Genomic DNA, 25,053 nt, shown 5'->3' on the forward strand with positions numbered 1-25,053 from the left:
TTCCTATACCTATTACATCATCAGATCATACCTTTTCTTGTTGATTATCATCTAAAGCTTTCCTAGTTCTCTCTAACTCCTGTGTTAATTGATTCTTCTCCTCCAGCGCCTGCATTTTCTCCTTCAAGTGAAGTTGTAGCCTCTCATTGGACTCTGTCAACAATTTATCCACAGTTGCAGACAGCCTAGCATTATGCTCCTCGTTCATTTTATCCCTATGCCGAGCCTAGTACAGAAAACATATTTGTAACATGGAAATGTTGCCTTGGAAAACATATTTGATAAACACATAAAATTCTAAATTCTTACTAGAAACAACATATTGCAACATAATTAGCTATGATATAATACTTTTATGAATAAACATATATGAACTCTTTATATAATTATCATGCTAGTAATCAAGATATTTTGAACTCATTCTTTAATTTTTATGCTAGTAATCAAGATATTTTGAACTCAGTATTCAATAATTATGCTAGTAATCAAGATATTTTGAACTCATTATATACTTTTTATGCTAGAAAACAAGATATTTTGTATTTTCAAAAAGAAGAAACATGGCAATCTTCTTGACATTATTTTGAATCCATTACTTTAACAGACTGGCTTTTTAACCCATTACTTCATGAGCATTTTGTGAAAAATGGCTGTTTTCATTGAAAAGTCTCCCGTTACAAGTTCAAATTGCTATAATACTATAAAAACTGCTTCAACACTAATCAAACTTGGCACAAATGTTGACTGGACCATTGCACTTGCAACAACATGCTCAGGCTTAAATTTTCTGTTACCATGGCAACGAGGGGACATCTCAAAATTGCCAAAAATCACTATTTTGCGTTGATTTTTTCCATCAAAATTGATTTCAAAGTGCTGCACTTTCTCAATGGATTGAGATAGAGTCAAATGCTTTTCAGCGTTGGTTACACGTTACCTTATGATCAATCTGGGGTCATTTACAGCCTCTCCCAAGTCCAAAATTTTTCTTGGCGATGAGGGGGACTCCGCCCCCCTTCAAACCCCCCAAACAGAAGGGGGCACATCCCCCTTCTGGCAACCCCCTGATGTATCTTTTGGTTGGGGGGCCGCGCCGAAAAAGAGGTCACTTTTTTTAACAACATTTCTCAAACAAAAACAAGTGTTTGGGGCCTAAATAAGGCATTTTTTCATCATTTGAGACAACAAAAAGGGGGGGGGGGGGTGAAAAAGGCGTTAAAAGGCGTGTATATGAAGTAATGGGTTAATTAATAATTCTTTTACCAAGATCATCAAGTCCACTGTCCACTTTTCAATCACTTTGTCACTAGGACATATAGAAACTTTTCAAAATTTACTGGTGGAAGAAGACACTATATTGAGCATGATTTCACACACCATCAGAATCATATCTTGGTGTTAAGAGATTGATTTTATAAGAACTATATATAAGTAATGGGAGATAATTACCCTCTGTAATTCTGAATCTTTCTCTTGAACTTTGGATTCTAATTGCTGCATTCTCTCCTCTATTGAGCCATGGCGTCTCTCTGCCTCTGACAACGCCTCCATTCTCTGCTGTAGCTCCGCCTCCACAGTAGGCAGAGCTTCAGCTTTATGTAATGACTGCTGTAATTTAGACTCCGCCCCTTCTAATTTTTCTTGCAGCACTCTGATTTTTTCTTCAAGCTACGTATATAAATAAGAGAATGTTAATTTTAACTGATTTATAAATGATTAACTGCATTTTTTCAAAACGAGAAAATAATAGTTTATGAATTGTGAATAAATACATAATTTCAAAATGCTTCACATGTCTTCAAACATAATTGTTTAAACAAGTTTTTACTTACTCATCTGATGGCATGTAGCTTTAAACATTTTTTTATTAAGGTTTAGAAGTTTCTACTTGTCTAGTTTCATTGTTATATTCAGCTTTATATTAGGCCAAAATATATAAAGAACAAACTAGCATGGACACAAAATTCTAAACCATCCGGTTAGCTCAATAGGTAGAGTGTTGGACTGTGAATCAGGCAACCAGGGATCGATTCCTGGAAAGCACAGGTCACTTTAGTTGTGATTGATCATGAAATCCTTTCTACGGTCATTCACACTGTACCTCTGCTTTTGCATGTACAGAATTAAACAGTTCCTTGTGAAAGTAAAGGCAACTAGTACTGGCAAACTGTTTGACAGCCTGCCCAAGAACGATGTGGTGGCTGGACTTTGTACTGGTAAATTCAATGTGGCTTACTGCCGTGACCCGGAGTGAAAACTACAAACACCATCATCCAAACACAAAATTCTGTAGCATTAAAAAAACTTACTGTTTTTAATTGACCATCTTTGGTAGCTAGCTCTGACTCTAATTTATCGTTTAAATCATGTAAGGATGTAGTCTCTCTCTGAGCAGTTAAGTAGCGTTTCTCTAATGTAGCTATCCTTTCTTCTTGGTCTTCTTTTTGTGCTATTGACTGTAAAACAAACACAGAATTTGATTTTTAAGGCTACTGACTGATCGTTAGTTTAAATCAGTTTCCCTGTAAATTTAAACATAAACTGGATAAAATCAAGTTTAGCAGGCCCCTGAACTAAATGAATGTGCTTGTGTTTTTGCTTCTATGCTTTTATTCTGTTTCAAAGTGTTATTCAGAATTTTGTTGTAGTTTTGAAAATAAACATGTAAAAAAAAAAGCCTGAAGGAGACTGGGGGCAGCAGCCACCAACAAGCAAGTATGCTATTATTATTCATTTTGTGGGGTCTGCTAGATACGTTCCCGTTAATTTTATGTTTAATTGAGAGAAAAAGTTCTCTTAACTTCAAATAATGTCACTTTTCAAGGATTTTCCTGCACTAACAAGTAATAGCTTCACCACAGGAAAACAAAATTGCTACCACATTCAGCCTTAAACCACAATTCATGGGCTACAGGGATATTACAGACACCAATAGACTTCTGCTTACCTGTTAATTAATTATGATTCAGTTATAGAAATTTGTCTTTTTGTCAAAAAATTTACTAAAAGTTGGGGGGGGGGGGAGTTTGTTTTTTTTCTTTTGGAATGTTCAAATCTGACCCTATTCAAAGGACTTTTTAATGTGGAGTTAGGATATCCTCTGTTTGAAAAAATATGTTATGTTTAACTTGATGGATTCATTACAATAAAATCAAAATTAAAGCATTCAAAGCTATATACATATATCTGCTTCCTGTAGAATACAAATCTATTCCTTGAGTCTTGAAAAAGAATATGTCCGAAATAAATGTATTAAAGAAACGTGTTTGCATATTTCCCTATAAGCAAATAGCCAATTCAGGAAGCCATTGATAACTGGTCAAAGAATTAAAGTACTACTTAAAATTCCAGCATACTTTCTGAATATGCACAATAGTCAAGTATGTTAAATAACAGAGACATTCCATTGATCAAAATTTTCAAGAATTGACCATAGGACTGTTTACAAACATAGTTTTATAATTTATGAGTTCTAAAAAAATATTTCGTTAGATATAGCTTTAATACATGCTTAAAGGCACTATGCTTCAAAAAGATATATAAATTTTTACTTCTTTGGAAAGGGAAAACATGAGTTTTATAATGTTAAAATAATGGTTTTAGAGCATGTAAGATGTTTGTTATCTGAGGAAATAAGCACTAAATGTGAAATATTTTATTATAAAAAAAAATAGAGAAATGTAAACACAGCAGTATTCTTATTTCCATACAAAACACTAAATCACTATTACTGTACTTATTGCCAATAAAGCAATGTAAGAAAAAGATAGTTCAGGTAATTGGCCAATGAGTAACATTTTGGAAACTATAAACATACATCAAAAATAAAAACCTTTTAAATAAGGAATGTAAAAGCATTTCTCGGATATAATAGGCCTTGAACCCTTTACCCCATAGATGTGTGTTAAATTTCATATGTGACCAGTGCAGATCGGGATCAGTCTGCACACCTGTGCAGACTGATCAGGATCGCCACTGTTCGTTTTTCAGTCAGAATTTTTTTTATGAATATAAAAGCGAACAGTGGATGTGCAGGCAATGGTTGCATATGAGATCAAACAAGTATCTTTGGCATAATCTGCCCTTTTTTAGCCCTTTAAAATGTATATGACCTAAAGTACATTTCTAGGGCATAAAAATAGGCCTTTAAAATTGACCAAGAGTACATTTCTATAGCAAAAAGGGCCTTTAAAACGTATATGGTGACCTAAAGTACATTTACCTCTCTGAGATCTCTCTGTAGTTTCACAACTTGTTCCTGAGCTTTGATTAAATCCTTTTGTGCAGTTGTATAATTCTCCTCAACTTCAGTAAACTTATTGTTCAATTCTAACATTTTTGTTCGCGTATTTGTAAGTTCAGAGTTCTGTTTTTCAACAGTTTCTTGTAATTCTATAACTCTATTCACATCAGAATCCGGGTCTATAGATCCATTTGATAATCTCTGAAAACAAAACAAGAAAAAAATGGAAAATTCGCAACGACCTAAGAAAACGTGAAAACGTTCATGATTATGTGATTTATGTGAACAGAAAATAAACGTTCATTATAAAATTAATACACTGATAACACCTGCTCTAACTGATTTGTAATTGAGTCATTCTACAAGTTAATTACCAAATAATTCATGTAAGATATTATCTAAAAGATCTTTTCAATTCTGTTTTAAACAAAATAAACAAGTTAAAAGATCTTGCCAATTCTTTTTTAAACTTCAAACAAACAAAATAAACAAGTTAACAGATCTTGTCAATTCTTTCTTAGACTTCAAATAAACAAAATAAACTTCATTTTCTTTAATTTTTCAATATTTTCATCCAAATAATTAATACATAATAAAGCTAATTGAATGACAAGAATGCCACTTCCTAGTATTTTTTTCTTTTAGCTGCAGAGCCCTATTTACAGCATATTATACATTTGTATGTATATAAAATATATAGACAATAAAACAGTATGTCATAACTATTTGACATTAATTCAAAGTCTTTAGCTGAAACCTAGTTCAAATACCTCATCAGAATGAATTTCTGAAATGACAATTTTTGAAACTGGTCACTTTCAGTATCTTTCGGAATATGAAGTGACGAAACAGTAAGCCAACAGTATAGAGCCTGGTCGGACTGCATGGAAGGTACAGGCTGGACTGGCTCTATACTAGTGACAAAGTCTATTCAAGTTTGTTCTTGTGTTCCATTACCTTTGGATGATGATCTTTTTCTACAGTATGATCTGAGCTAGGTGGGGGTGATGTCGGGTCATTCTTCACTGAATGTCTACCATCCTCTGTAGAACCGCTGGAATGGCGGGATTTTGTTTGCTGTTCCCGTAATGTAAACAACTGTAAATATATGTAATAAACTATAAATAGATATAGAAATCTGGAGAAAGATTCATCCCTCTGAAGAATTAATCATAACAAAAGTTCAAAAAGTACTTGATACATGACTTTTAATGCAAATGATCATATAATATTTATTTCAAACAAGTCAAACAATTTAATTTTGCTCAGAAGTTAAAACAATTATATATTTTTGGGGAACCTTTTTTCTTTTCTTTTTTCTAAGGTGGTTAATTTGGATTGGGAAAGGGGTGAAATGGTCACTGCAGTGAAAAATAAATTTGTACAGTGAAAATATTGAAAATGAAAATACACATATTATTTGATCAATATTTTACATATTATTTGATCAATATTTTATTTAAGAAATAATATATCTCAAACTGTGATTTTATTGCTCAATAGCATCACTGTTTGGAGTTCGGATGCGGGGAATTATATCACGAGGGCGTAGCCCGAGTGATATAATGATGCGCATCCGAACGACAAACAGTGATGTTATCAAGCAATAAAATCACCGATTTGGATATATTATTTCGATTCTAACACGACATCAACAAATAAATGCTGCCCATACATGATAATTAGCTAAATTGCGCCTGATTTGTGTCCGTACTTATTGTCAGCGCGTCACATTTTTAGTGGTTACGTCACGTGTATAATGATTACGTCACATGTCTAAATATAGAACGTCAAACAGTGATTTTATAGCATAATAACACACACTTTCGGTTCTTCTATGTTCAATAGGGAAAAATGCGGGTCGTGTTAGAATTATTTGTATATAATGAATAAATATATATCATCATATGGATACATGTCTATGACACATGTATATCCCCATCATATCAAATACACGGACAGTTTGATGTCAACATTTTCTTTTTTTCTGATTTAATTCAATTTTTTATTTATCATTAATCTATAGTTATTGACATAAGCCAATTATTTTACTGGTTATAAAGGACTCCTTTAAATATAGACATAAACATTTTATATATAAATGCTCAGACACAGACAAACTTAACCATTTGAGCCGCATCACGACAAAACCAACATAATGCATTTGCAACCAGCATGGATCCAGACCAGCCTGCGCATCCGAGCAGTCTGATCAGGATCCATGCTGTTCGCTTACACACCCTATAACAAGTAGAGAAACTGATAGCGAACAGCATGGATCCTGATCAGACTGCGCATCCAGGCTGGTCTGGATCCATGCTGGTCGCAAACCCACTATGTTGGTTTTGTCGTGACGCGGCTCATTTCATATCACAGTATTAAAAGGAAGTTATCAGCATTAAATCTGATTGGGTAGTGGTAACAAAACTTTTAAGTAACCTCACAATTTCCTTTATTAATATATATCTCAAACATAATCATAGAGTCATATACATAAAAAGTTCAATACAAGGAGACTTCCCCATCCTACAATTATACATGCTCACCTAAATTGAAACTTGATAACTTTTTATTAAGTTTTTTAATCTACATGTATATTCAAGACTATATTTTTTCAACATTTCAATAATACATAAAACAGGATCAACTGGTGATCAATTATAGTCACATGTAATCAATTATTAATCAATTACACAGATAAATTTCATGTTATTGATTAATAATCCATTACACTTGATAGAAATGTGTAATTTAATACTTATGATTGCTTTCGCAAAACTAATCAATATTACATACACAATTACTTTCGATTACATACTTCAAATGATTTTGAAAGTAATTTTGATTACTGATTACTGTCAATTACTTGGGGGAAAATGTGTTTGATTACAATCAATTACCATAACTGATTACGATTACACCATCATTGATACAGACAAGAAGATTTAAAGTTTCCTATTTTTCTGAATCAGGACTTTCAAAAACTACTAACAAGAGGGCCATGATGGCCCTGAGGTCGCTCACCTGTATATAGGCCCCCCCCCCCCCCCCCGGGCCAATTTTTACCCAAGGGCTTTAAGTTTTATTTGTTTATTTGAACAGACTTGGTAGACACCCATAAGAAGATGTTTCATGCTAAAAATCTAAGTTCTAGCTCATTGGGTTTTTTAAAAGAAGATTTTTAAAGTTTTTACTATACACATATAGTTAAAAACAATGACATCCCTGGGGCAGGGCCAGTTTTGACCACCGGGCTTTTATTTGAACAAACTTTGTAGATATTTACTTAAAGATGTTTCATGCTTAATATCTAAACTCTAGCTCTTTGAGTTCTTTAAAAGAAGATTTTTAAGTTTTTACTATATGCATATAGGGAAAATCAATGACCCCCTGGGGCCGGGCCAATTTTGACCCCAGGGCTTTTATTTGAACAAACTTGGTAGACACTCATTAGAAGATGTTTCATGCTCAATATCTTAGCTCTAGCTCTTTGGGTTCTTTAAAAGAAGACTTTTTAAGTTTTTACTATATGCATATAGGGAAAATCAATGACCCCCCTGGGTGGGGCCAATTTTGACCACAGGGCTTTAATTTGAACAAACTTGGTAGACACTCACTAGAAGATGTTTCATGCTTAATATCTTAGATCTAGCTCTTTGGGTTCTTTAAAAGAAGACTTTTTAAGTTTTTACTATATGCATATAGGGAAAATCAATGACCCCCTGGGGCGGGGTCAATTTTGACCCCAGGGCTTTTATTTGAACAAACTTGGTAGACATTCACTAGAAGATGTTTCATGCTTAATATCTAAGCTCTAGCTCTTACGGTTCTTTAAAAGAAGATTTTTTAAGTTTTTACTATATGCATATAGGGAAAATCAATGACCCCCCAGGGCGGGGCCAATTTTGACCCCAGGGCTTTTATTTGAACAAACTTGGCAGACACTCACTAGAAGATGTTTCATGCCAAATATCTTAGCTCTAGCTCTTTGGGTTCTTTAAAAGAAGATTTTTTAAGTTTTTACTATATGCATATAGGGAAAATCAATGACCCCCTGGGGCGGGCCAATTTTGACCCCAGGGCTTTTATTTGAACAAACTTGGTAGACACTCACTAGAAGATGTTTCATGCCAAATATCTAAGCTCTAGCTCTTAGGGTTGTTTAAAAGTAGATATTTAAAGATTTTTCTTTCGGTTGCCATGGCAACCAGAGTTTTGCATGGAATTAAATTCTTTGAACAATTTTTAAAGGTGACCACCAAAGGAACATTCCTGTGAAGTTTGGATGAAATTGGCTCATTGGTTTATGAGGAGATGTCATTTAAAGCAAAAGTTTACTGACGGACGACGGACGGACGGACGCCGGACGAAAAGCGATCACAAAAGCTCACCCTGTCACTTTGTGACAGGTGAGATAAAAATACCAGTAAATCATACTTGAGCCACTACTCAACATGGAAGAATCCAAAGTCCCTGTTGGGATTCAAATGCACAGCGAGAGGTTTGAAGTCAACAACCTTAACAACTTGGCCATGAATGCCCCAAAATAATCATTTGAATCACTACATTTATCATTTGAATCATTAAAATAATCATTTGAATCACTAAATTCCTCATTATAATCACCCAATTTATAACTAGAGTTACCTGAAATGCAGATATTTCAAAAGAAAGATTAAAGCTAAAATGAGCTGGGTCATGACAAAACCAACATAGTGCGTTTGCGACCAGCATGAATACAGACCAGCCTGCGCATCCGCACAGTCTTATCAAGATCCATGCTGTTCGCTGACAAACCATATAACAAGTAGAGAAACTGATAGCCAACAGCATGGATCCTGATCAGGCTGCGCGGATGAGCAGGCTGGTCTGGATCCATGCTGGTCGCAAACTCATTATGTTGGTTTTGTCATGACACAGCTAAAATTTACTCACCTCCTGGTTGGCAGTGGCAAGCTCCTCCTCTAGGGTTGAAACTCTCTCAAGAGCAACCCTTAATCTCTCTCTAACCTGTATAGATTAATACACAACAGTCAGAACAATGAACTTCTTTATAAAATTTGTGCCTTTTTTCAGATCAACTTTTATTTTGAAAGAAAGAAAAAAATAGAACTTAATTTAGGTTTTAATTTAATCTTATAAATTCTAACCAACTTAGTGTTTTAAATTATTTTTACAAATAGTGGATTAACTAGATTGATTCACAGTTTGTTGATTAACCAAAGTAAATGTGTTACGATTCATTTGAAAAACTGCAATCCTATTGGACAAAAAATAATTTCAAACACTAATTCAAAATTGTGAAGGCGCTTCAAGCTTGCTTACACTCCAATCATATCATATTTCTGTATTATATTATTTAACAATGATATATTTATTTGTTCCAAAAAGTCTTAGAACAAGCCCCCTATCATTTTTCTATATTAAGTAACAGTATATAAAACCTATATTTCCTTGACCAGTGAAGAAGATATGGAAATATTAAGACAAATATATCAAAATAGCAATACCTTTTCATCTAATGCCTTATGATGTTCAAACAGTGATTTGAGAGCCTTGAGAACTTCGACTTCACTAGAGACACCAGCTGGTGATGAGGCTTGCCGCTTCACAACTGTCATTCTTAGCGATCTTTCATGACGAGATACTAAACATTCTAAATGTTCCAACAGCAACTGAAAACATAACAAAACATTCTAAATGTTCCAACAGCAACTGAAAACATAACAAAACATTCTAAATGTTCCAACAGCAACTGAAAACATAACAAAACTTTCTAAATGTTCCAACTACTTCACCTAATACCAGGCTATGATATATAAAATTTGGAACCTTTATCATATATTTCCTGTTACCATGGCAACTAGGGGACATCTCAAAATTGCCAAAAATCACTATTTTGCGTTGATTTTTTCCATCAAAATTGATTTCAAAGAGCTGCCACTTCTCAATGGATTGAGATAGAGTCAAAGGCTTTTCAGCGTTTGTTACAAGTTACCTTATGATCAACCTGCGGTCATTTTTAACCTCTTACTAGTCCAAAATTTTCTTGGCGATGAGGGGGACTACCGCCCCCCCTTCAAACCCCCCAAAATTTCCCTATCGTGTACATACCACAAGACATGTCAACTATCATGCCCTTGAAGGGTTAATTTAAAAACACAAAGTGTTGATAATTTACAGTTATACCATTTCTATAGAGTTGTAACCAAAAATATGAATTTTAAGCTGAAAGAAGGTGCCAATAATTATATCAGACTTTTTCTAACTATCTATTCTATGATATCTAAATTCTTATAGAATTCTGGCCATCAGTTCAGAATGATAAATCAATTCAGTGGATCTTGGCATTATATATATTACTTACTCTAGTATTATTCCTTTCAGCTTTGAGTTCGTGCACCTCTTCTTCCCTCTCTATTAGTTGCTCTCGTATACAGTTCAACTCTTTTGTAATGGATGCCAGCTCCTGAAATTATGAAATAAAACATTTATCATTCATGTACCTTTAATTCAATTCAGCCATAAGAAACGAATCTCCCCAGAGTGTAGAAGCCCTTCTGAAACTAACATAAGTACTATATAAGAGTACATATAACACCAATGAACGCTTTCAGATGACTATTGTCACTTCAACAAAGCGAAAAAGACATTCTGAGTTAATATTTATAAGAAAATAAGGAGAATTTCTATTTTCATATTTTCAGGCCTATTTACATCCTGGGCTCGTTCCTTTCCTAACATACATAATAGGACAATAAAATTCAATTTCAACAAATGTTATCAAACATATTTAATCTAACATTCAGCCTCAAAGAGTTCTTTTATTCCTAGGAATAACTATTCATATTTCTTTCACAACAAACAATATCTCCAATATAACATGTAACACACAAAAAGAATATACTTAGGAATTTTGCTAACATTTAACCATTTACATGACCAGAGTAATTTACACAATTTCTGTTTCTTTTTTTGTCAACCTGAATGTACATCAAATTATAGACATTAACCTTAAATGATGCAGGAATACGAAGTTCTGGGCCATTGTTGATTTAACTCCTTAAATATTAACAGTACCTACAGTATCAATCCTAAACCTGTGGATTTTTTTTAAAATGGAATTGCCTTTCTTTGAATTTGGAACAGTCCATTCAAAGTTTAAGGGATTTCAATATCAAAATTCTATAATTGAGCTATCAATGGTATAGAGCAAGGCGAGACTTAACTGAAAGTGCACACTGGCCTGCAGACTGGCTTTATACTGGTGGCAAAGGCTGGTCACTTTCGGTTCCAGCAGGTAATGGATCAATTAAGACTTTTCTGTGCCACCTGCAGGCAGTTGAAGAGAATCCTCTGACATTTATTGACATGACAGGACTGGAAATATTTTATTTTTTAGATTTGTGTACCATTTCATTGAGGTCTGAACTAATAACTTGTGCGAAAATTTTCTGATCAATCGCTCACCCTGTTTTTCCAAAATTATCATTTTTATTGTGCAAAATGACAAAAGCATACTCAAATCAGGCTAACAATTGCACTGACTACAGACTTTTCAATTTAATTCTACTCATATTTTTTAAATATTCTCTTGCCTCTCCAGATTTTTCCAACATGATCTATGTTAGAATTTCAAATTTTATCAAGGTTTTAGGCTCTCCGACCTCTTTGGAACTTGTTTAATTAAAACATCCTGGTCATTCTGAATGAGTGTAAGCCTTAAAATACCTGATCAAAACCCTTTAATATGAACAACCGATAGTTTCCCATTCAAAGCAGGCCAAGCCAATTACACAAATTCAGCATGGATAAAGATTACAATTTTTTTTTTTATAGATTTCTCTACAAAAGGCATGCTATCTTCTTGTGAATTCTGATGTCAAATATTGGGGCAGTCTGACTATTACGATAACGTCAGTTCCACTTATATTGATCTGCACTTACTGCTGCATACACCAGGCTATAAGGCAATCAGATCTGTTACTGGAAAATGCTTAAACTATTTCTCTGTAGTACAGTCATTATGAAATCATAGTCTTTGCGTGGGACAGAGGCACAAAATAAAACAATGTAATATAGAAAATCATATCTTTTCATGCAGAAAATATTGTGCAACGTTAAAACACCATAAAACCTTTTTCTAACTAAAAGTTATCTAAGCCTTTGTTAACCGAAGAACATTCATTGAAAACAAATCTCACCATCAAAAGCAATTTTGTATGATGAAAATAATGTGTTAAAATCAACTTTTTGCTAGTACCTTCTTCACTAAAAGACACAAGATAATTTTAAATAATCTGACAGTCTTGTTGGATTTTAAGTGACACATACACTGTAAAGGTAAAATGGCGACTTTCCATTATTTTAGGCATCTGCAGGCTCCCGAGTAGTACCGCAAACTTTTTGAAAGCTAGCTGAATGGTTTAAGGGTTAATTAAACCAAGGCTTAAGCATTTTCAAATAAATTCTGTAGAAGCTATGGTATAATGTTTGCATGATACTTTAAAATATTTAATCTTATTATTTTAATACAATGTACATTATATTCTATTTCCATTTTTACAACCCATACTGAAAGTTATGTATGTCAAGAAAACTAGAACAAGTTAGAGCTATGTCATATAACTGCTTACATGTACCTTTCAATAATCAAAAAATAGATAAGAATAATTAACACATTTTCTAAGGTGATTTCTGATTGGCTACACTAACTTATAGTGAAGTATTTATTTTCCTCATTTACTTCAACAATACTGATCAATAATTCATTATATACATTGCCTTCACATCTTTCCTCTAAGATCAGAAGTATGATAGTTCAAATTAAATGAAAATACTTCCCTTGTCAATGATAAAATTTATTTGTAGAACTGAATTTGTTTCTCTGGCTTTTTCAATTTTAACACGAAATTTTGGTCAAATCTTGGCGGTTGATCCATCTACCTGGTTTTCTTGGATTAGCCCTATAACTAAGCAAATATTACCTAAATTACCTCCCCATGAAGTGACTGGCTACAAATCCTTCATGATTTCTTTAATAAATCTTTAACTCTTAGCTTGCTGATAGCAACAGATTCTACCCATGTAACCAGTGCAGACCAAAATCAGCCGGCAAAGAAATCTTGTATAAGTCTTGCCCTGCTTAATTCTTTAGGGTAGCGTTACAGTTTCTAAATTTTTCATCTAACAGTATACTGAATTCTGGCCCAATGCCAGACAAGACCATGTACCGAATGTTTTTCCTTTTTCATGTTTAATAGTAGATGGTCTCATCATATAAAATAAATTCCTGATTTTGGCCCGTTTTCTGGCCTTTTATTCAGATCTGTCTAAAACACAAATGGTGTAACAAATGAAGATCATCAAGCAACTTTATCCTGAAAAGTTTTCAAATTGCTATGATAGTTTTGTTTGACAGTCACACTGAAAAATGGTTCAATTTTTGTCTGGTAGTTGGTCAGAACCCAGTCAAGCTTGTGCTGAATGCAAAGTTCAAGCCTGCTCAAGGTTATTTACAACAACAACAACAAAAATTCTCCATTACTTACTGGCCAACAGTATAGTACTTCATATAAATCAAGGAATCCAAACATTATTAAATTATTATAACCCTATCTAAAGTTTCAATATTTCAAACAATATAAACCATTAATGAGTCTAGTCGTATTTTCAGTCACAGACAAAATACTAGGAAAAACACATTATCACTTGACATACGAAATTTCTCATGAATCATTCATTCATAAAAGTCAATTACTCAAACTGCAGGAGTTGTCTATCTTAGATAGCCCTAATGGTCCAGCAATTATATCCATTTTAGGGACACTCAAGAGTATTACCATATGTTTATTTACTTTAAAGCTGCATTCCACCGGATCCAGATAAAAAAGCAAATTTTTGAATAATAAAAAAGGGCAACAATAAGATTCCTCAGTAAGAAGAATACAAATTTTAAAATTTTCCATGAGAAAATTGGGCATAACTCCGCAACTACTGACTGTGTCCTATTTTCCAACAGAAATAACCTTTCCCCATTAGCAAGTGCAAATGTATGCCAAGAATGAATAAGGAAATTGAATATATTTGACTCAGTTTTCAAACTTTTCAAAACAATAAGTTAAAGAAGGGCCATAACACCAATATAATCTTTTCAGGATAATGCCCTGTACCTTATAAATGTGCATTGATAAACAAGAACGATTTTTTTCCTCATATAAGGAAAAAAATCGTTCTTGTTTATCAAGGCACATTTTTAAGGTAACAGGGCATAAGGTGATTGTTTAGGGTTTTTAAAAAAAAATCCGTTAAAAGCTAATTTTACAAAAAATTACTGCACAATACATCTCAAGTAGTAAATCATTATCAATATAAAAATAGTTTGTTTTTTATTAATATTCATGAGTTATATAAATATATAAACCATTTTGAAAGTTTTTGTATTTTAACATTAATTTCCTAATCATATTTAAGAGCTACATTTGTATTTATTTACAAACAATACAATGTAGACTAAAACATAGTGTGAGATATTTTGTATGTAAAACAAAAATAATTTGCAAAAAACTGTGTAAATTAGCCGCTGCGCTATGTTACATATTTTACGAGGGAGTTCCTCAACACCTTGATTAACAGGATTAATCAATTAAACATACATCTTCTCAGTTTAAATATCATTCTAGTATTTCACTGATCAATTTTAAAACAATGAAGGTACTTTATTCAACTGTCATTCGATAACCGAGAGCAAAAAAAAAACCAGGAGTAGACTTGACACTAGTGTACATTATCCTCCAGATATGACAACACTTTTGTTCAATCTCATCTTTGGGGAAAAAACAAGTAATTTGTTTTACATAGGCTGTAACATGTTAACTGTATAATTCAATCAAACACTTAATTATAAAATTAATACTAAAGCAAAAACTTACAGCCTATTTAATTAAGGACCTTGGAATTAGGGCTGTCGTTGATTGAAAATCTTGTACTGATACAGCCACAAAGTACTATATAATATTGATATATGAAATTGAATAGATTTTAGATGCATCAGTCCCTGAACCTTTTAATTATGTGTTATAAACTGTTATCAAGGTGGTATGCATCCTTCTTTTAGTCATCACAAATGCAACAGACAGTATCATGCTTTCTTTTTTTATTTTCTCACTGGCCTCTCAAAATTTCAATTCAGGGTTCAAGCTAGCCAAGAAAAAGGGAGATGTGACATCCCTCTCAGTCTCTAGACAAAATAGAGATATCTATTTGCACAAAACAGAGAGTGTAAGATTCATGTCTGAATTTCTCTTGAAAACAGCAGACATGTATGGGAATAAAGACAGAAAAGTGAATTTTAATGAAAAATGTTAATTGTTATAGATATATATATAAACACTTTTACAATGATATACATAATTTTATTTTAAATTCTTCACTTAAGTTGTCGACCAGACCACAAATATCATATACAAGCAAGGTCTTTCAGTCTGTGAATATTAAATAATACCATACTAACTGTTCTAAGCATGCCTTTATACAGCATGCCTCCTTTTTTTTATATATACAATTCACTATTTAAAACATACTTAATCTTAGTAACAAAGCAAAAAGAAACATTATTTTTAATGTAGTGATACATCTTAAATGGTTAAATTATGTGATATTATTTTGCATAAAATGTTCTAAATACCTTATAATGTATATTTATTTCTAAATATACTTGAACAATGCATCTGCAGCCATATATCTTTTAAGTTTTTGTTACCATTATAGGGGAACCAAGATGAAAATAAGGTCAGCCAACAGTATAGAGCTTGGTCGGACTACATAACTATTTGAGCCGCGTCACGACAAAACCACCATAATGGGTTTGCGACCAGCATGGATCCAGACCAGCCTGCGCATCCGCGCAGTCTGATCAGGATCCATGCTGTTCGCTTATAAACCCTATTACAAGTAGAGAAACTGATAGCGAACAGCATGGATCCTGATCAGACTGCGCGGATGTGCAGGCTGGTCTGGATCCATGCGGGTCACAAACCCATTATGTTGGTTTTGTCATGACACGGCTCATTTAAGCGATAAGCGGTGATATGGGTTTTACAGTTTTGCTTCCAACACTGTATAGATTATTGGCATGATGTGCAACAAATAAAGTTTTCCCTCTTTAGAAAGTCTAAACATCAGTTTTATAACGTTCAAAATAATGGCTTTAAGAGCATGTTAGATGTTTATCACCTAAAGAAAGTAGCGTAGAATGTGGAACTATTTGTCATAAGGTAGCTAAATGTAAACAAAATAGTATTTACACTTAAATACAAATTACTTAATCTCTGTAATTGTATTAATTTGCAAAACTGAAACAGAGGCAAAAGAAGAACCATATAATTGGCCAATAAGTATCTTTTTTTAAAACTTGAACTGAACACTCAGATTAAAACGCTTTTGGGAAATAAAAACCAATTGCATAACATTATATACCACATAAAGATACACAGCATTTTTTATATTCTTTTTAAATATGATTGAATTTACCTATCTACATGTAATGTTACTCTAAGGAACCAGGTATTCTGTAATATATCTTATCAAATTAGAATTCACCTGTGAATACATGTAATCTATGTACAGTTAACATAAAAAAATGCCTTCCTATAAAAACAAGCAATTATCATAGTATTGCAAGCAATCCATAAGTCCCCTACCGGTTAGAACCCCATCAACATTCTGAAGGGCCATTCACTAATGTTTCAATTTTTCTCTATTTTAAGTAAATTTGTTGGAAAAATTCTTTAGAAGTGATCACAGGAAACAGTTTTTATGAACAGACAGACAGACAGACTGAAGGACACTCTAAAGTTAATATTTGAAACATCCCTGTTACCAAAATATAACATTTTAAAAGCAAAATTCTTAAACAGGAGATAACTTTTGAATTAAAGATGCAATTTCATAAAAAAATTTCAGCTCTTTTTGACTAATCACAAATATTGTTATATTTGCCATGTTTTAAGCCTATTTGTTGCCAAGGCAACTCATATTTTTTCAAAATAGGAAAAACAGATAAGACATGCATAATCTCAAGACTGCCATCTACCCATATGTCAAGTTTCATAAAAATATTTCTAGTACTTTTTGATATATCACTGGATTCAGTTTATGTGTAAAATTTGCCATATTTTCAGTCTCTGTGTTGCCATAGCAACCGGAATTTTCAACATAGGAAGAAAAGAAAAAGACGTGCATAATCTCAAGACTGCCATCTACCCATATGTCAAGTTTCATAAAAATATTTCCAGTACTTTTTGCTTTATCACTGGATCCAGTTTATGTGTAAAATTTGCCATATTTTTAGCCTATTTGTTGCCATAGCAACCAGAATTTTCAATATAGGAAGAAAAGAAAAAGACGTGCATAATCTCCATACTGCCATCTATCCATATACCAAGTTTCATTAAAATATTTTCAGTACTTTTCAAGTTATCGCGGGATCCAGTTTTGTGGACGGACGGACTGACGGACTGACAGACGGACAGACGGACGGACGGACAGACGGACGGACGGACAGACGGACGGAGGGTAAACCTAAAGTCCCCTCCGGTAAACCGGTAGGGGACTAAAAACCATCAGATATTTCTACTATTCTATCAGTCATAAAAAATCACCATGCTCTGAGTCTGAGAATGAAGTAGCGTTAACTAATTTTAATTTGGAACAATACGGTATATCTATTAATGCTTAGATAAAATGATTAATACACTAATAGCTGAATTAAAGCAGTAAATGTCTAGTAGACAGCTGCCGGAACCAGTCATTATTTCCAAGATTTTCTGTTTCTTAATCCCTCATTTACAGACTGGTACCTACCAAGATTTAGACTGGGTCCAACAAAATACTAATACAGACTGGTCTCATGCATTTTACATATCTAGGAAACAGGAAAAACATATTGATGGACCTATATAAAAAGAGAGGCGAGTTCTGACCAAATATTTACAGAAGTCGGCACATAAAAATATCGCCAACACTCATAAATGATAGCAGATAAAACCTAATCATATTCTTCCTTTGTTCTTAACAGACTTACATTAAACATATGTCAGCCTGCAAGTGAATATCATTCTAGAAGACTTTTTTTTTATATTTTCTGGCATGATACATTGTAATTCTAAAAATGTATGCATTTCTTTTTATATAACCTATTCATATAGACATTATATTAGTAAACCTTTTGCCTATAAAGAATTTACAGGCAAGATAGTCTTCCAATACATGTCATGTTGTGGGTGTACATGTTAACTAAATACTATCATATCATGAAAACTAAATCCATATTTCCTACACCCCGAAACTTGAAATTAATAAACATAGTTCTGTGGCAGACCATTCATCCTGATTCTAAAATAAAAGAAAATTGAAATCTGAGTCAAATATTCATAATGAGCCAATTTTCTTGGAAGCTAGACATAGCGATTTTACAAACTACTTTTGTAATATTTAAATTTAATAAATTTTATTGTAAGAGAATTTTTTCATTCAGATATGATGTATATTAAAATTCATTGTTTGTAAATGGGAAGCATATAACAAAAATTTGGGATGACCGGCATGATCTGACATGACACTCCCCAGAACTAACTAGTACTGGTGCTGCAAAAGGAATCATGGCCTTGACCCCAATAAGACTCAAAATAGCGACCCCTGGATTGAGAAGCAGACACTTTTGTCCTTAACCTAAATCACAGGGCCAATGCTCCTCATATCTTTAAATTATATTTCCAAGTAAAAAAATTCATTAATTTTGCTCTATATTTCAATCAATATCAAAAATAATGAATTATGAAAATTTACACTTTCAATGTATGCACATTTATATACGGCAAATAATTGACATTATTCCCATATAAAAAGTAAAATCTTGAAGATATAAAACAATGAGCATCACTGTAACAATTGTGGTCCATTCATGAGAAATAAAATAAAAATATTTTCATATTAAAACCACAATGCGGGAACTGTTCATTTTTCAGTGAAACATTTAAAGCAGCACCCTTCCACATGATTAAAATAAATTTTCAACAAAATAATGAAAATTTCTAACTGTACAAAAATACAATATTTATAAATGTAAAATATTATATATTGGACTTATATGCACAACTAAGGTGAAAGTTTAAAGATATTGTGAAAATTATCAACTTTATTACCAAAATTCTATTTATATGTTAAAGTTAGAAAAATAGAATTTCAGAATATTTTGACAAATAAAGGCAATTTCTATGGTCTGTAAGAAGTTTAGGGCTAGGGATAAGTTTGACCCCTTAATTTGTATTACAGGGCTTTATTACAGGTTGGGGAAGCAGTCCTGTCCTTAATTTTGGGGAAAAATTACACGGTATATTTGCAAAAGGGGAAGAAAAAACTTGGATCATGTAAATTCAATTTTTGGGGAAAAATGCAAGATTTTGAAGAATTTTTCTTCGAGGAAGCAGCCTTATAACAGCCCCTGATATAGAAGGAAAAAAAGCCCTGGTATATTTGACAGCATTTTATCCTATTAGAACGATTGTAAGTTTTTATAAAAACTAGCACAAACTCTAAACACTTGCTGCTATAAACAATACACTGCATACTACTGCATTAATACAGATACTGCGGAGATAGAGGACTAAGTGTCACCTAATGAAAGCCATAACTAATCAATGCCCACAATTAGTCAATTGTTCAAAACAATGTACCATGGGATCCTCTATTTTCCCCCCTTTTGAAAACATGAAAATGTGTTTCTATAGATTTGCACAATGACAAGTTACATAAACTGTAACTGTTAACATACTGAATATCTGCAATGGGGCAGTGAATTCATTGATGGATTTTAACCTGTAGCCTGCTAGTGGCAACTGATTCACCCACCAAAATGCAACCAGTACCAGGGCCAAAAAACCCTTCTTTGTTGTGGCCGAATATAGGCTGCTTCCTCAACCAAACTAGCCTCTTTTTTCCCCAGTTTGGTCTTCAAACTTTCCCAGTATTTTGAAATTTCCCATAGAATTTATGATGGTGTTGAATTAGGGTCTTTTACTGCCTTATTAGTATTTCCCAGTGCTTTTTGCTTTTCTATTTTGAAGAACTTGTTAAAAAGTTTGTGTTAAATTTGAGATCCCTTTTCCCAATGTATGCCAAAATCACGCAATTTTCCCCAAGAAAAAGGCTGAGGCCCCTTCCCCAAAAATGGTGTTTTGGCCCCGAGTACAAACAAATATCAGCCTGATTCACCCATCCTATGCAACCAGTACAAACAAATATCAGCCTGATTCACCCACCCTATGCAACCAGTACAAACAAATATCAGCCTGATTCACCCACCCTATGCAACCAGTTCAAACAAATATCAGCCTGATTCACCCACCCTATGCAACCAGTACAAACAAATATCAGCCTGATTCACCCACCCTATGCGACCAGTTAAAACAAATATCAGCCTGATTCACCCACCCCATGCAACCAGTTCAAACAAATATCAGCCAGCACAACTGATGTGCTAATTAAATATGAGCGAAATAACAGATATTCTGAATGAAATATACGTAAGTAAATCATAAAATATGATAATGCTACAGTGATTTTCCCCCTATATTTTACAGCCGAATAAAGGCAGTTTCCCCTTGCCCAAAACAGGTATAATTTCCTTTAAATACAGGTATATCAGCTAGTTGATAAATTTAACTGACTAAAAGACAGAAAGCTTGCCCTATAGATAGCCTCTGCTATGTAAAAAACAGTAAATGTACCATTCATGTTAAACTGAATTGAAATTAAAAACTTTAAAAAATGTGTGGATAAATTCTACACTCAGTTATCGAAATTTCATTTTAGGTTCTTCTCTGATTCATTGTGCTAGCTTTCCCCCTACAGAAAGCCAAAGGTTGTTTAGAAAATTGAAAGAAAAAAATCACTGATGATGTGTATATAACTATACTTTTCAAGCATATTTACATCATTTTTTAACTTGCATCATTATTTTACATTAATGCTAGTTAAGTTTTTAATAATATGCTGAAAATTTGGCCAGTGATTTGAATATGTTATGCAATATGCATATTATTATGTAAATTACATAAATTTATATCTGCAAAAATAATGCATGAAATATTTCTTTGTAAACCATTATGACCTGATGAGAGTTATAACTTTGAAGACTGAGGGGGTGTACCTTTAATTTTTTATATTCAAAGCCAAATATATAGATGGAGAGAACTGAAAAGAAACGAAGAAAACATGTAATTTTGGGGGAAAAAAACGTAACAAAAAAAAACATTTTTTTTATGAAGATCTGGGGGATGGATATATAGTAGCAATAACTTTACTGAGGCTTAATAATAGAGTTTAAAGCAATTTTCTTCAAAGCAAATAGCTCCTACTGGTGGTCAACTGAAGAATGACCACTGAAAACCTCTTGTGATATATCCAAGCTCAGGGAAGTTATAACTGGTTTGAAAAATTTAAAAATTCTTGGGCAAACATTTTTTTTTAAATAAATTTTCTAAACTTTGACAATGAAACACTGAGGCTGTGCTGATGAAAACAGAGCAAAAATTTTCAGTTTTTCAAAAAAAACATAAAAAAATTTTAAAGGGTTTTCTAAAATTAATAATCAAGTGCGTTTTTAAAATTTTGGGAACTGTTCTTAATTACCTTAATTTTTGAATTTTAAAAGTTTTAAACACAATGCTTTAAAGCAATGTTACAATCTAAAGTAGCAGTGAGGGACAGCCATCAATAACCAACAGTACCTGACCTGCTCGAAATTTTTCTTTCAAAATAAATAGAATACACAAAAACTTGAGGAGAAAATTATAATATTTCAAAACTTCTTTAAGAATATTTCAATTCCTCCTTTTAACAAAATTCAAAAATTTAAAGCAAAAAAATTTCTTAACCTGATACATATACAATGCATCTCTGAATTACGATCATTTTTAACAGTGGAAAAAAAATGTTCATATTTGGTATTTGCCAGATATGTCAGGTAGTTTAATGGAAGGTTAAAAAGCTTACCACAATGTTAATAATGATTCAACAGCATTGCAAGTAATTATAAGTAGACACGACAATTTTATAAAATTTAAACTTTTTTTAGTTTACAGTTGCCATTTTTTGGTTTTGTAAAAAAATCTAAAACTTTTTCGGGGAAATTTTTCAATAACTTTTTAAAAAAAATTTTGAAAATAATTTTTAAAAAACCCCAAAACCAAAAAACCCCAAAATTTTTATTAACATTGGGGGAAAAAAACTTTTAAGCATTCAAACAATCGACAAAATTTGTTTTTATTTTTATCAAAATTTGGATTCTAAATAAAAATTTAAAAGGCATACTAAAAATTCTCTAAATGAACATAACCTAAAGGGGGGCACACCCAAGAACATTGAAATGCAAAGCTAAACACAGTCTTTATTAGATTTCAATTTAGTCATTAAAAAACTCTGATACATTTTTTCAATGGCACCCAAAACCCCTTGCAAAATGTGTTGGTTTTTTGAAAATTTAAAAAAATAACTTTAAAAAAAAACATTTTGGTTAAATTTAAAAATAATGTTCAAATGTTTAAAATTGTTTTTTTTTAAAAGGTTATTGGGGCCCAGCAAAATATTCGTTGTTGTCCGGGTTTGTCCAACACCCAGTTTGGACAACTGGAAATTATTAAGAATTTATTATTTTGATACAAACAAGTTAAAAAATGCTTCAGATGAAAACAGCCAATTAAGCCAAAATCAGATTTTGAAGGCCTATAGTTTTCACAAGACCAACTTTATGAGGTATTGTTGAGAAATGTTGATGACAACATAATGTGCAACTAATTAAAAAATTTTTGGCAGGGTTGACCAACACAGTATATAGCCTATTATAGGTCATAGGGCAACATTCCAATTTCCAGCTTGACTGGTGAAGAAAGACATCTGGTGCCACTCCATGCAATATTTCAGGCAAGAACAGGTACCTGTGTAGAACAGTTGATGTTCCATAATCTAATTAGAAATAACAATTCATCAATTAGACTCTGGTAATAAACTTAAATTAGTACCTCAAATGTCAGTAATCATAAAATTTTAAAACATCATTATATATTTGTACCAAATTCAGGATCACTTTTATTTTCTCAAAATATGTGTATTCTTAAATCTGGACAGACTCTTTTTCAAAACAAACAGGTCCCTTGGTATTGAAATCCATATATCAAACATTTAAAAAAAACCTAATAATTGTCTTATCAAAATGACACTCAATAAGCACATCTATAACCCCATCAATAATAATGTATTTAGAAATAAGATTATAAATAATCTATTAGGCCTAATTAGTTATTAGTACAAAGGAGAATTAAAATTGTGATAAGTGTATTTATCTCAATATTGTAGTATTCTTAGTTGAATAGTAATCAATTGAGAGAATATAAAGAAGAATCAATTATGACTAATACAAGCCTATCTTGCAGCATCGCAGTATGCATTTTCAAAAATCAATAATAAAGCCGATAGTACGAAAGAATAGTAAGATTTGTACAATATAGAAAAACAAATGACAGAAATCAACTAAAGTAACCACAATATCACAATATACAATATGCAAAAAAAGGAAATGCAAATTATGACTGAAAATCAACTTGCAAATATTTAAAACACACAAGTTCTTCCACCCACATACTGAAAGTGGGTGGGGTATGAAATTAAAATGTCTGTACAATAATAAGCAAAAAAGCTGGGTTTCTTACATTTTGATTTACCTGGGGCTGGGTGGATTGCAGCTGCCTTTGTAGGCTTTCTTTTTCTTTTTCTAGTTCTTGTAATTTTGTTTGAGTCTGTGCCTGGAGGTCTTGAGATTCCCGAAGAGCTTCCATCAACTTATCTCTTTCATCTAGCATGTTCACCATTAGCTGCTCAAAGTTGGCATCATCCCCTGATTCCTGGGACTCTCGGTCCGTTGACCCGTCCTCGGAGATCGTGGGCATCACGTCGCACATCATCTTGAGGCTGTTAACTTAGAACTTTCAGCCTCAAACAGAACAAAACTGTCAAATTTTTCGGCTGCAGAAGCTGACTTTAGAGTGAAATTTTCATCTCAGAAACCAGCTGAATTCAATTAAACTGGACGATAAATTATAATATCTTTTTACTTCCTAATCTAGCTTTCTTCTCCGCTTCATTACTAGGCACATTTATAAAGTAAACACTCGTTTCATTCATAGAAATTTAAGTGACCATCCCGGTTAGTAATTTGCATCTCGGCGGCCATTTTCTTCCGAAGTGTGTCATACCCAGAATGCACCACGCAGGGGAGATAACTGCAACTAAAGTTTAGAGTAAAACAAATGCATTTGCTATTCTTGTCTTGATGTTGTGATAAAAATGTTCAGCGCCTACAAAGATTTAAAAAATTCAAAACTTCCCTTTTGTTTATTTACACGTTAAATTTTCAATATGAACATAAAAAAAACTTGAAAATACCACAGAGCTATATAAATTACCTAAATACGGTACATCTAATATTATTTCTACGCTTCTGAAATTAATATTATTTATTTATACGTCTCTTCATGAAAATTAATTGTTGAAACCGCCTGGGTTACTAAGTAAGGTAGACAGAAGCATGCACTTACCCCACATGTACAGGTTCAATCAAACCAAGCCTGCAACTCTTTCGACTTTTTCTATAATTATTGTGTGTTGTTTTAGGGAATAAAAATGTAACCTAGATACTGTATACATGTATTAATTTGATGTTATATTCCTGTCCTTAAAATCCGTATTGATCTTTG

General features: G+C 32.7%; 1 protein-coding gene across 1 annotated transcript; it reads right to left on the reverse strand.

Moving 5' to 3' along the window:
• Positions 1-1,449: 1,449 nt before the first annotated feature.
• LOC132716626 (trichohyalin-like) lies at positions 1,450-24,565 on the reverse strand (the record flags this gene model as incomplete). Its single annotated transcript, XM_060699934.1, is given in 8 exon segments — positions 1,450-1,668; positions 2,310-2,456; positions 4,223-4,444; positions 5,201-5,341; positions 9,179-9,253; positions 9,754-9,918; positions 10,611-10,712; positions 24,022-24,565. Coding segments are annotated over 8 exon segments (1,311 nt in total), but the record flags the coding sequence as incomplete, so codon positions are not given.
• Positions 24,566-25,053: the final 488 nt, after the last annotated feature.

Source organism: Ruditapes philippinarum, unplaced genomic scaffold (genome assembly GCF_026571515.1).
Source record: "Ruditapes philippinarum isolate M1 unplaced genomic scaffold, ASM2657151v2 ctg645_1_1_1_1, whole genome shotgun sequence".
Lineage (NCBI taxonomy): Eukaryota > Metazoa > Mollusca > Bivalvia > Venerida > Veneridae > Ruditapes > Ruditapes philippinarum.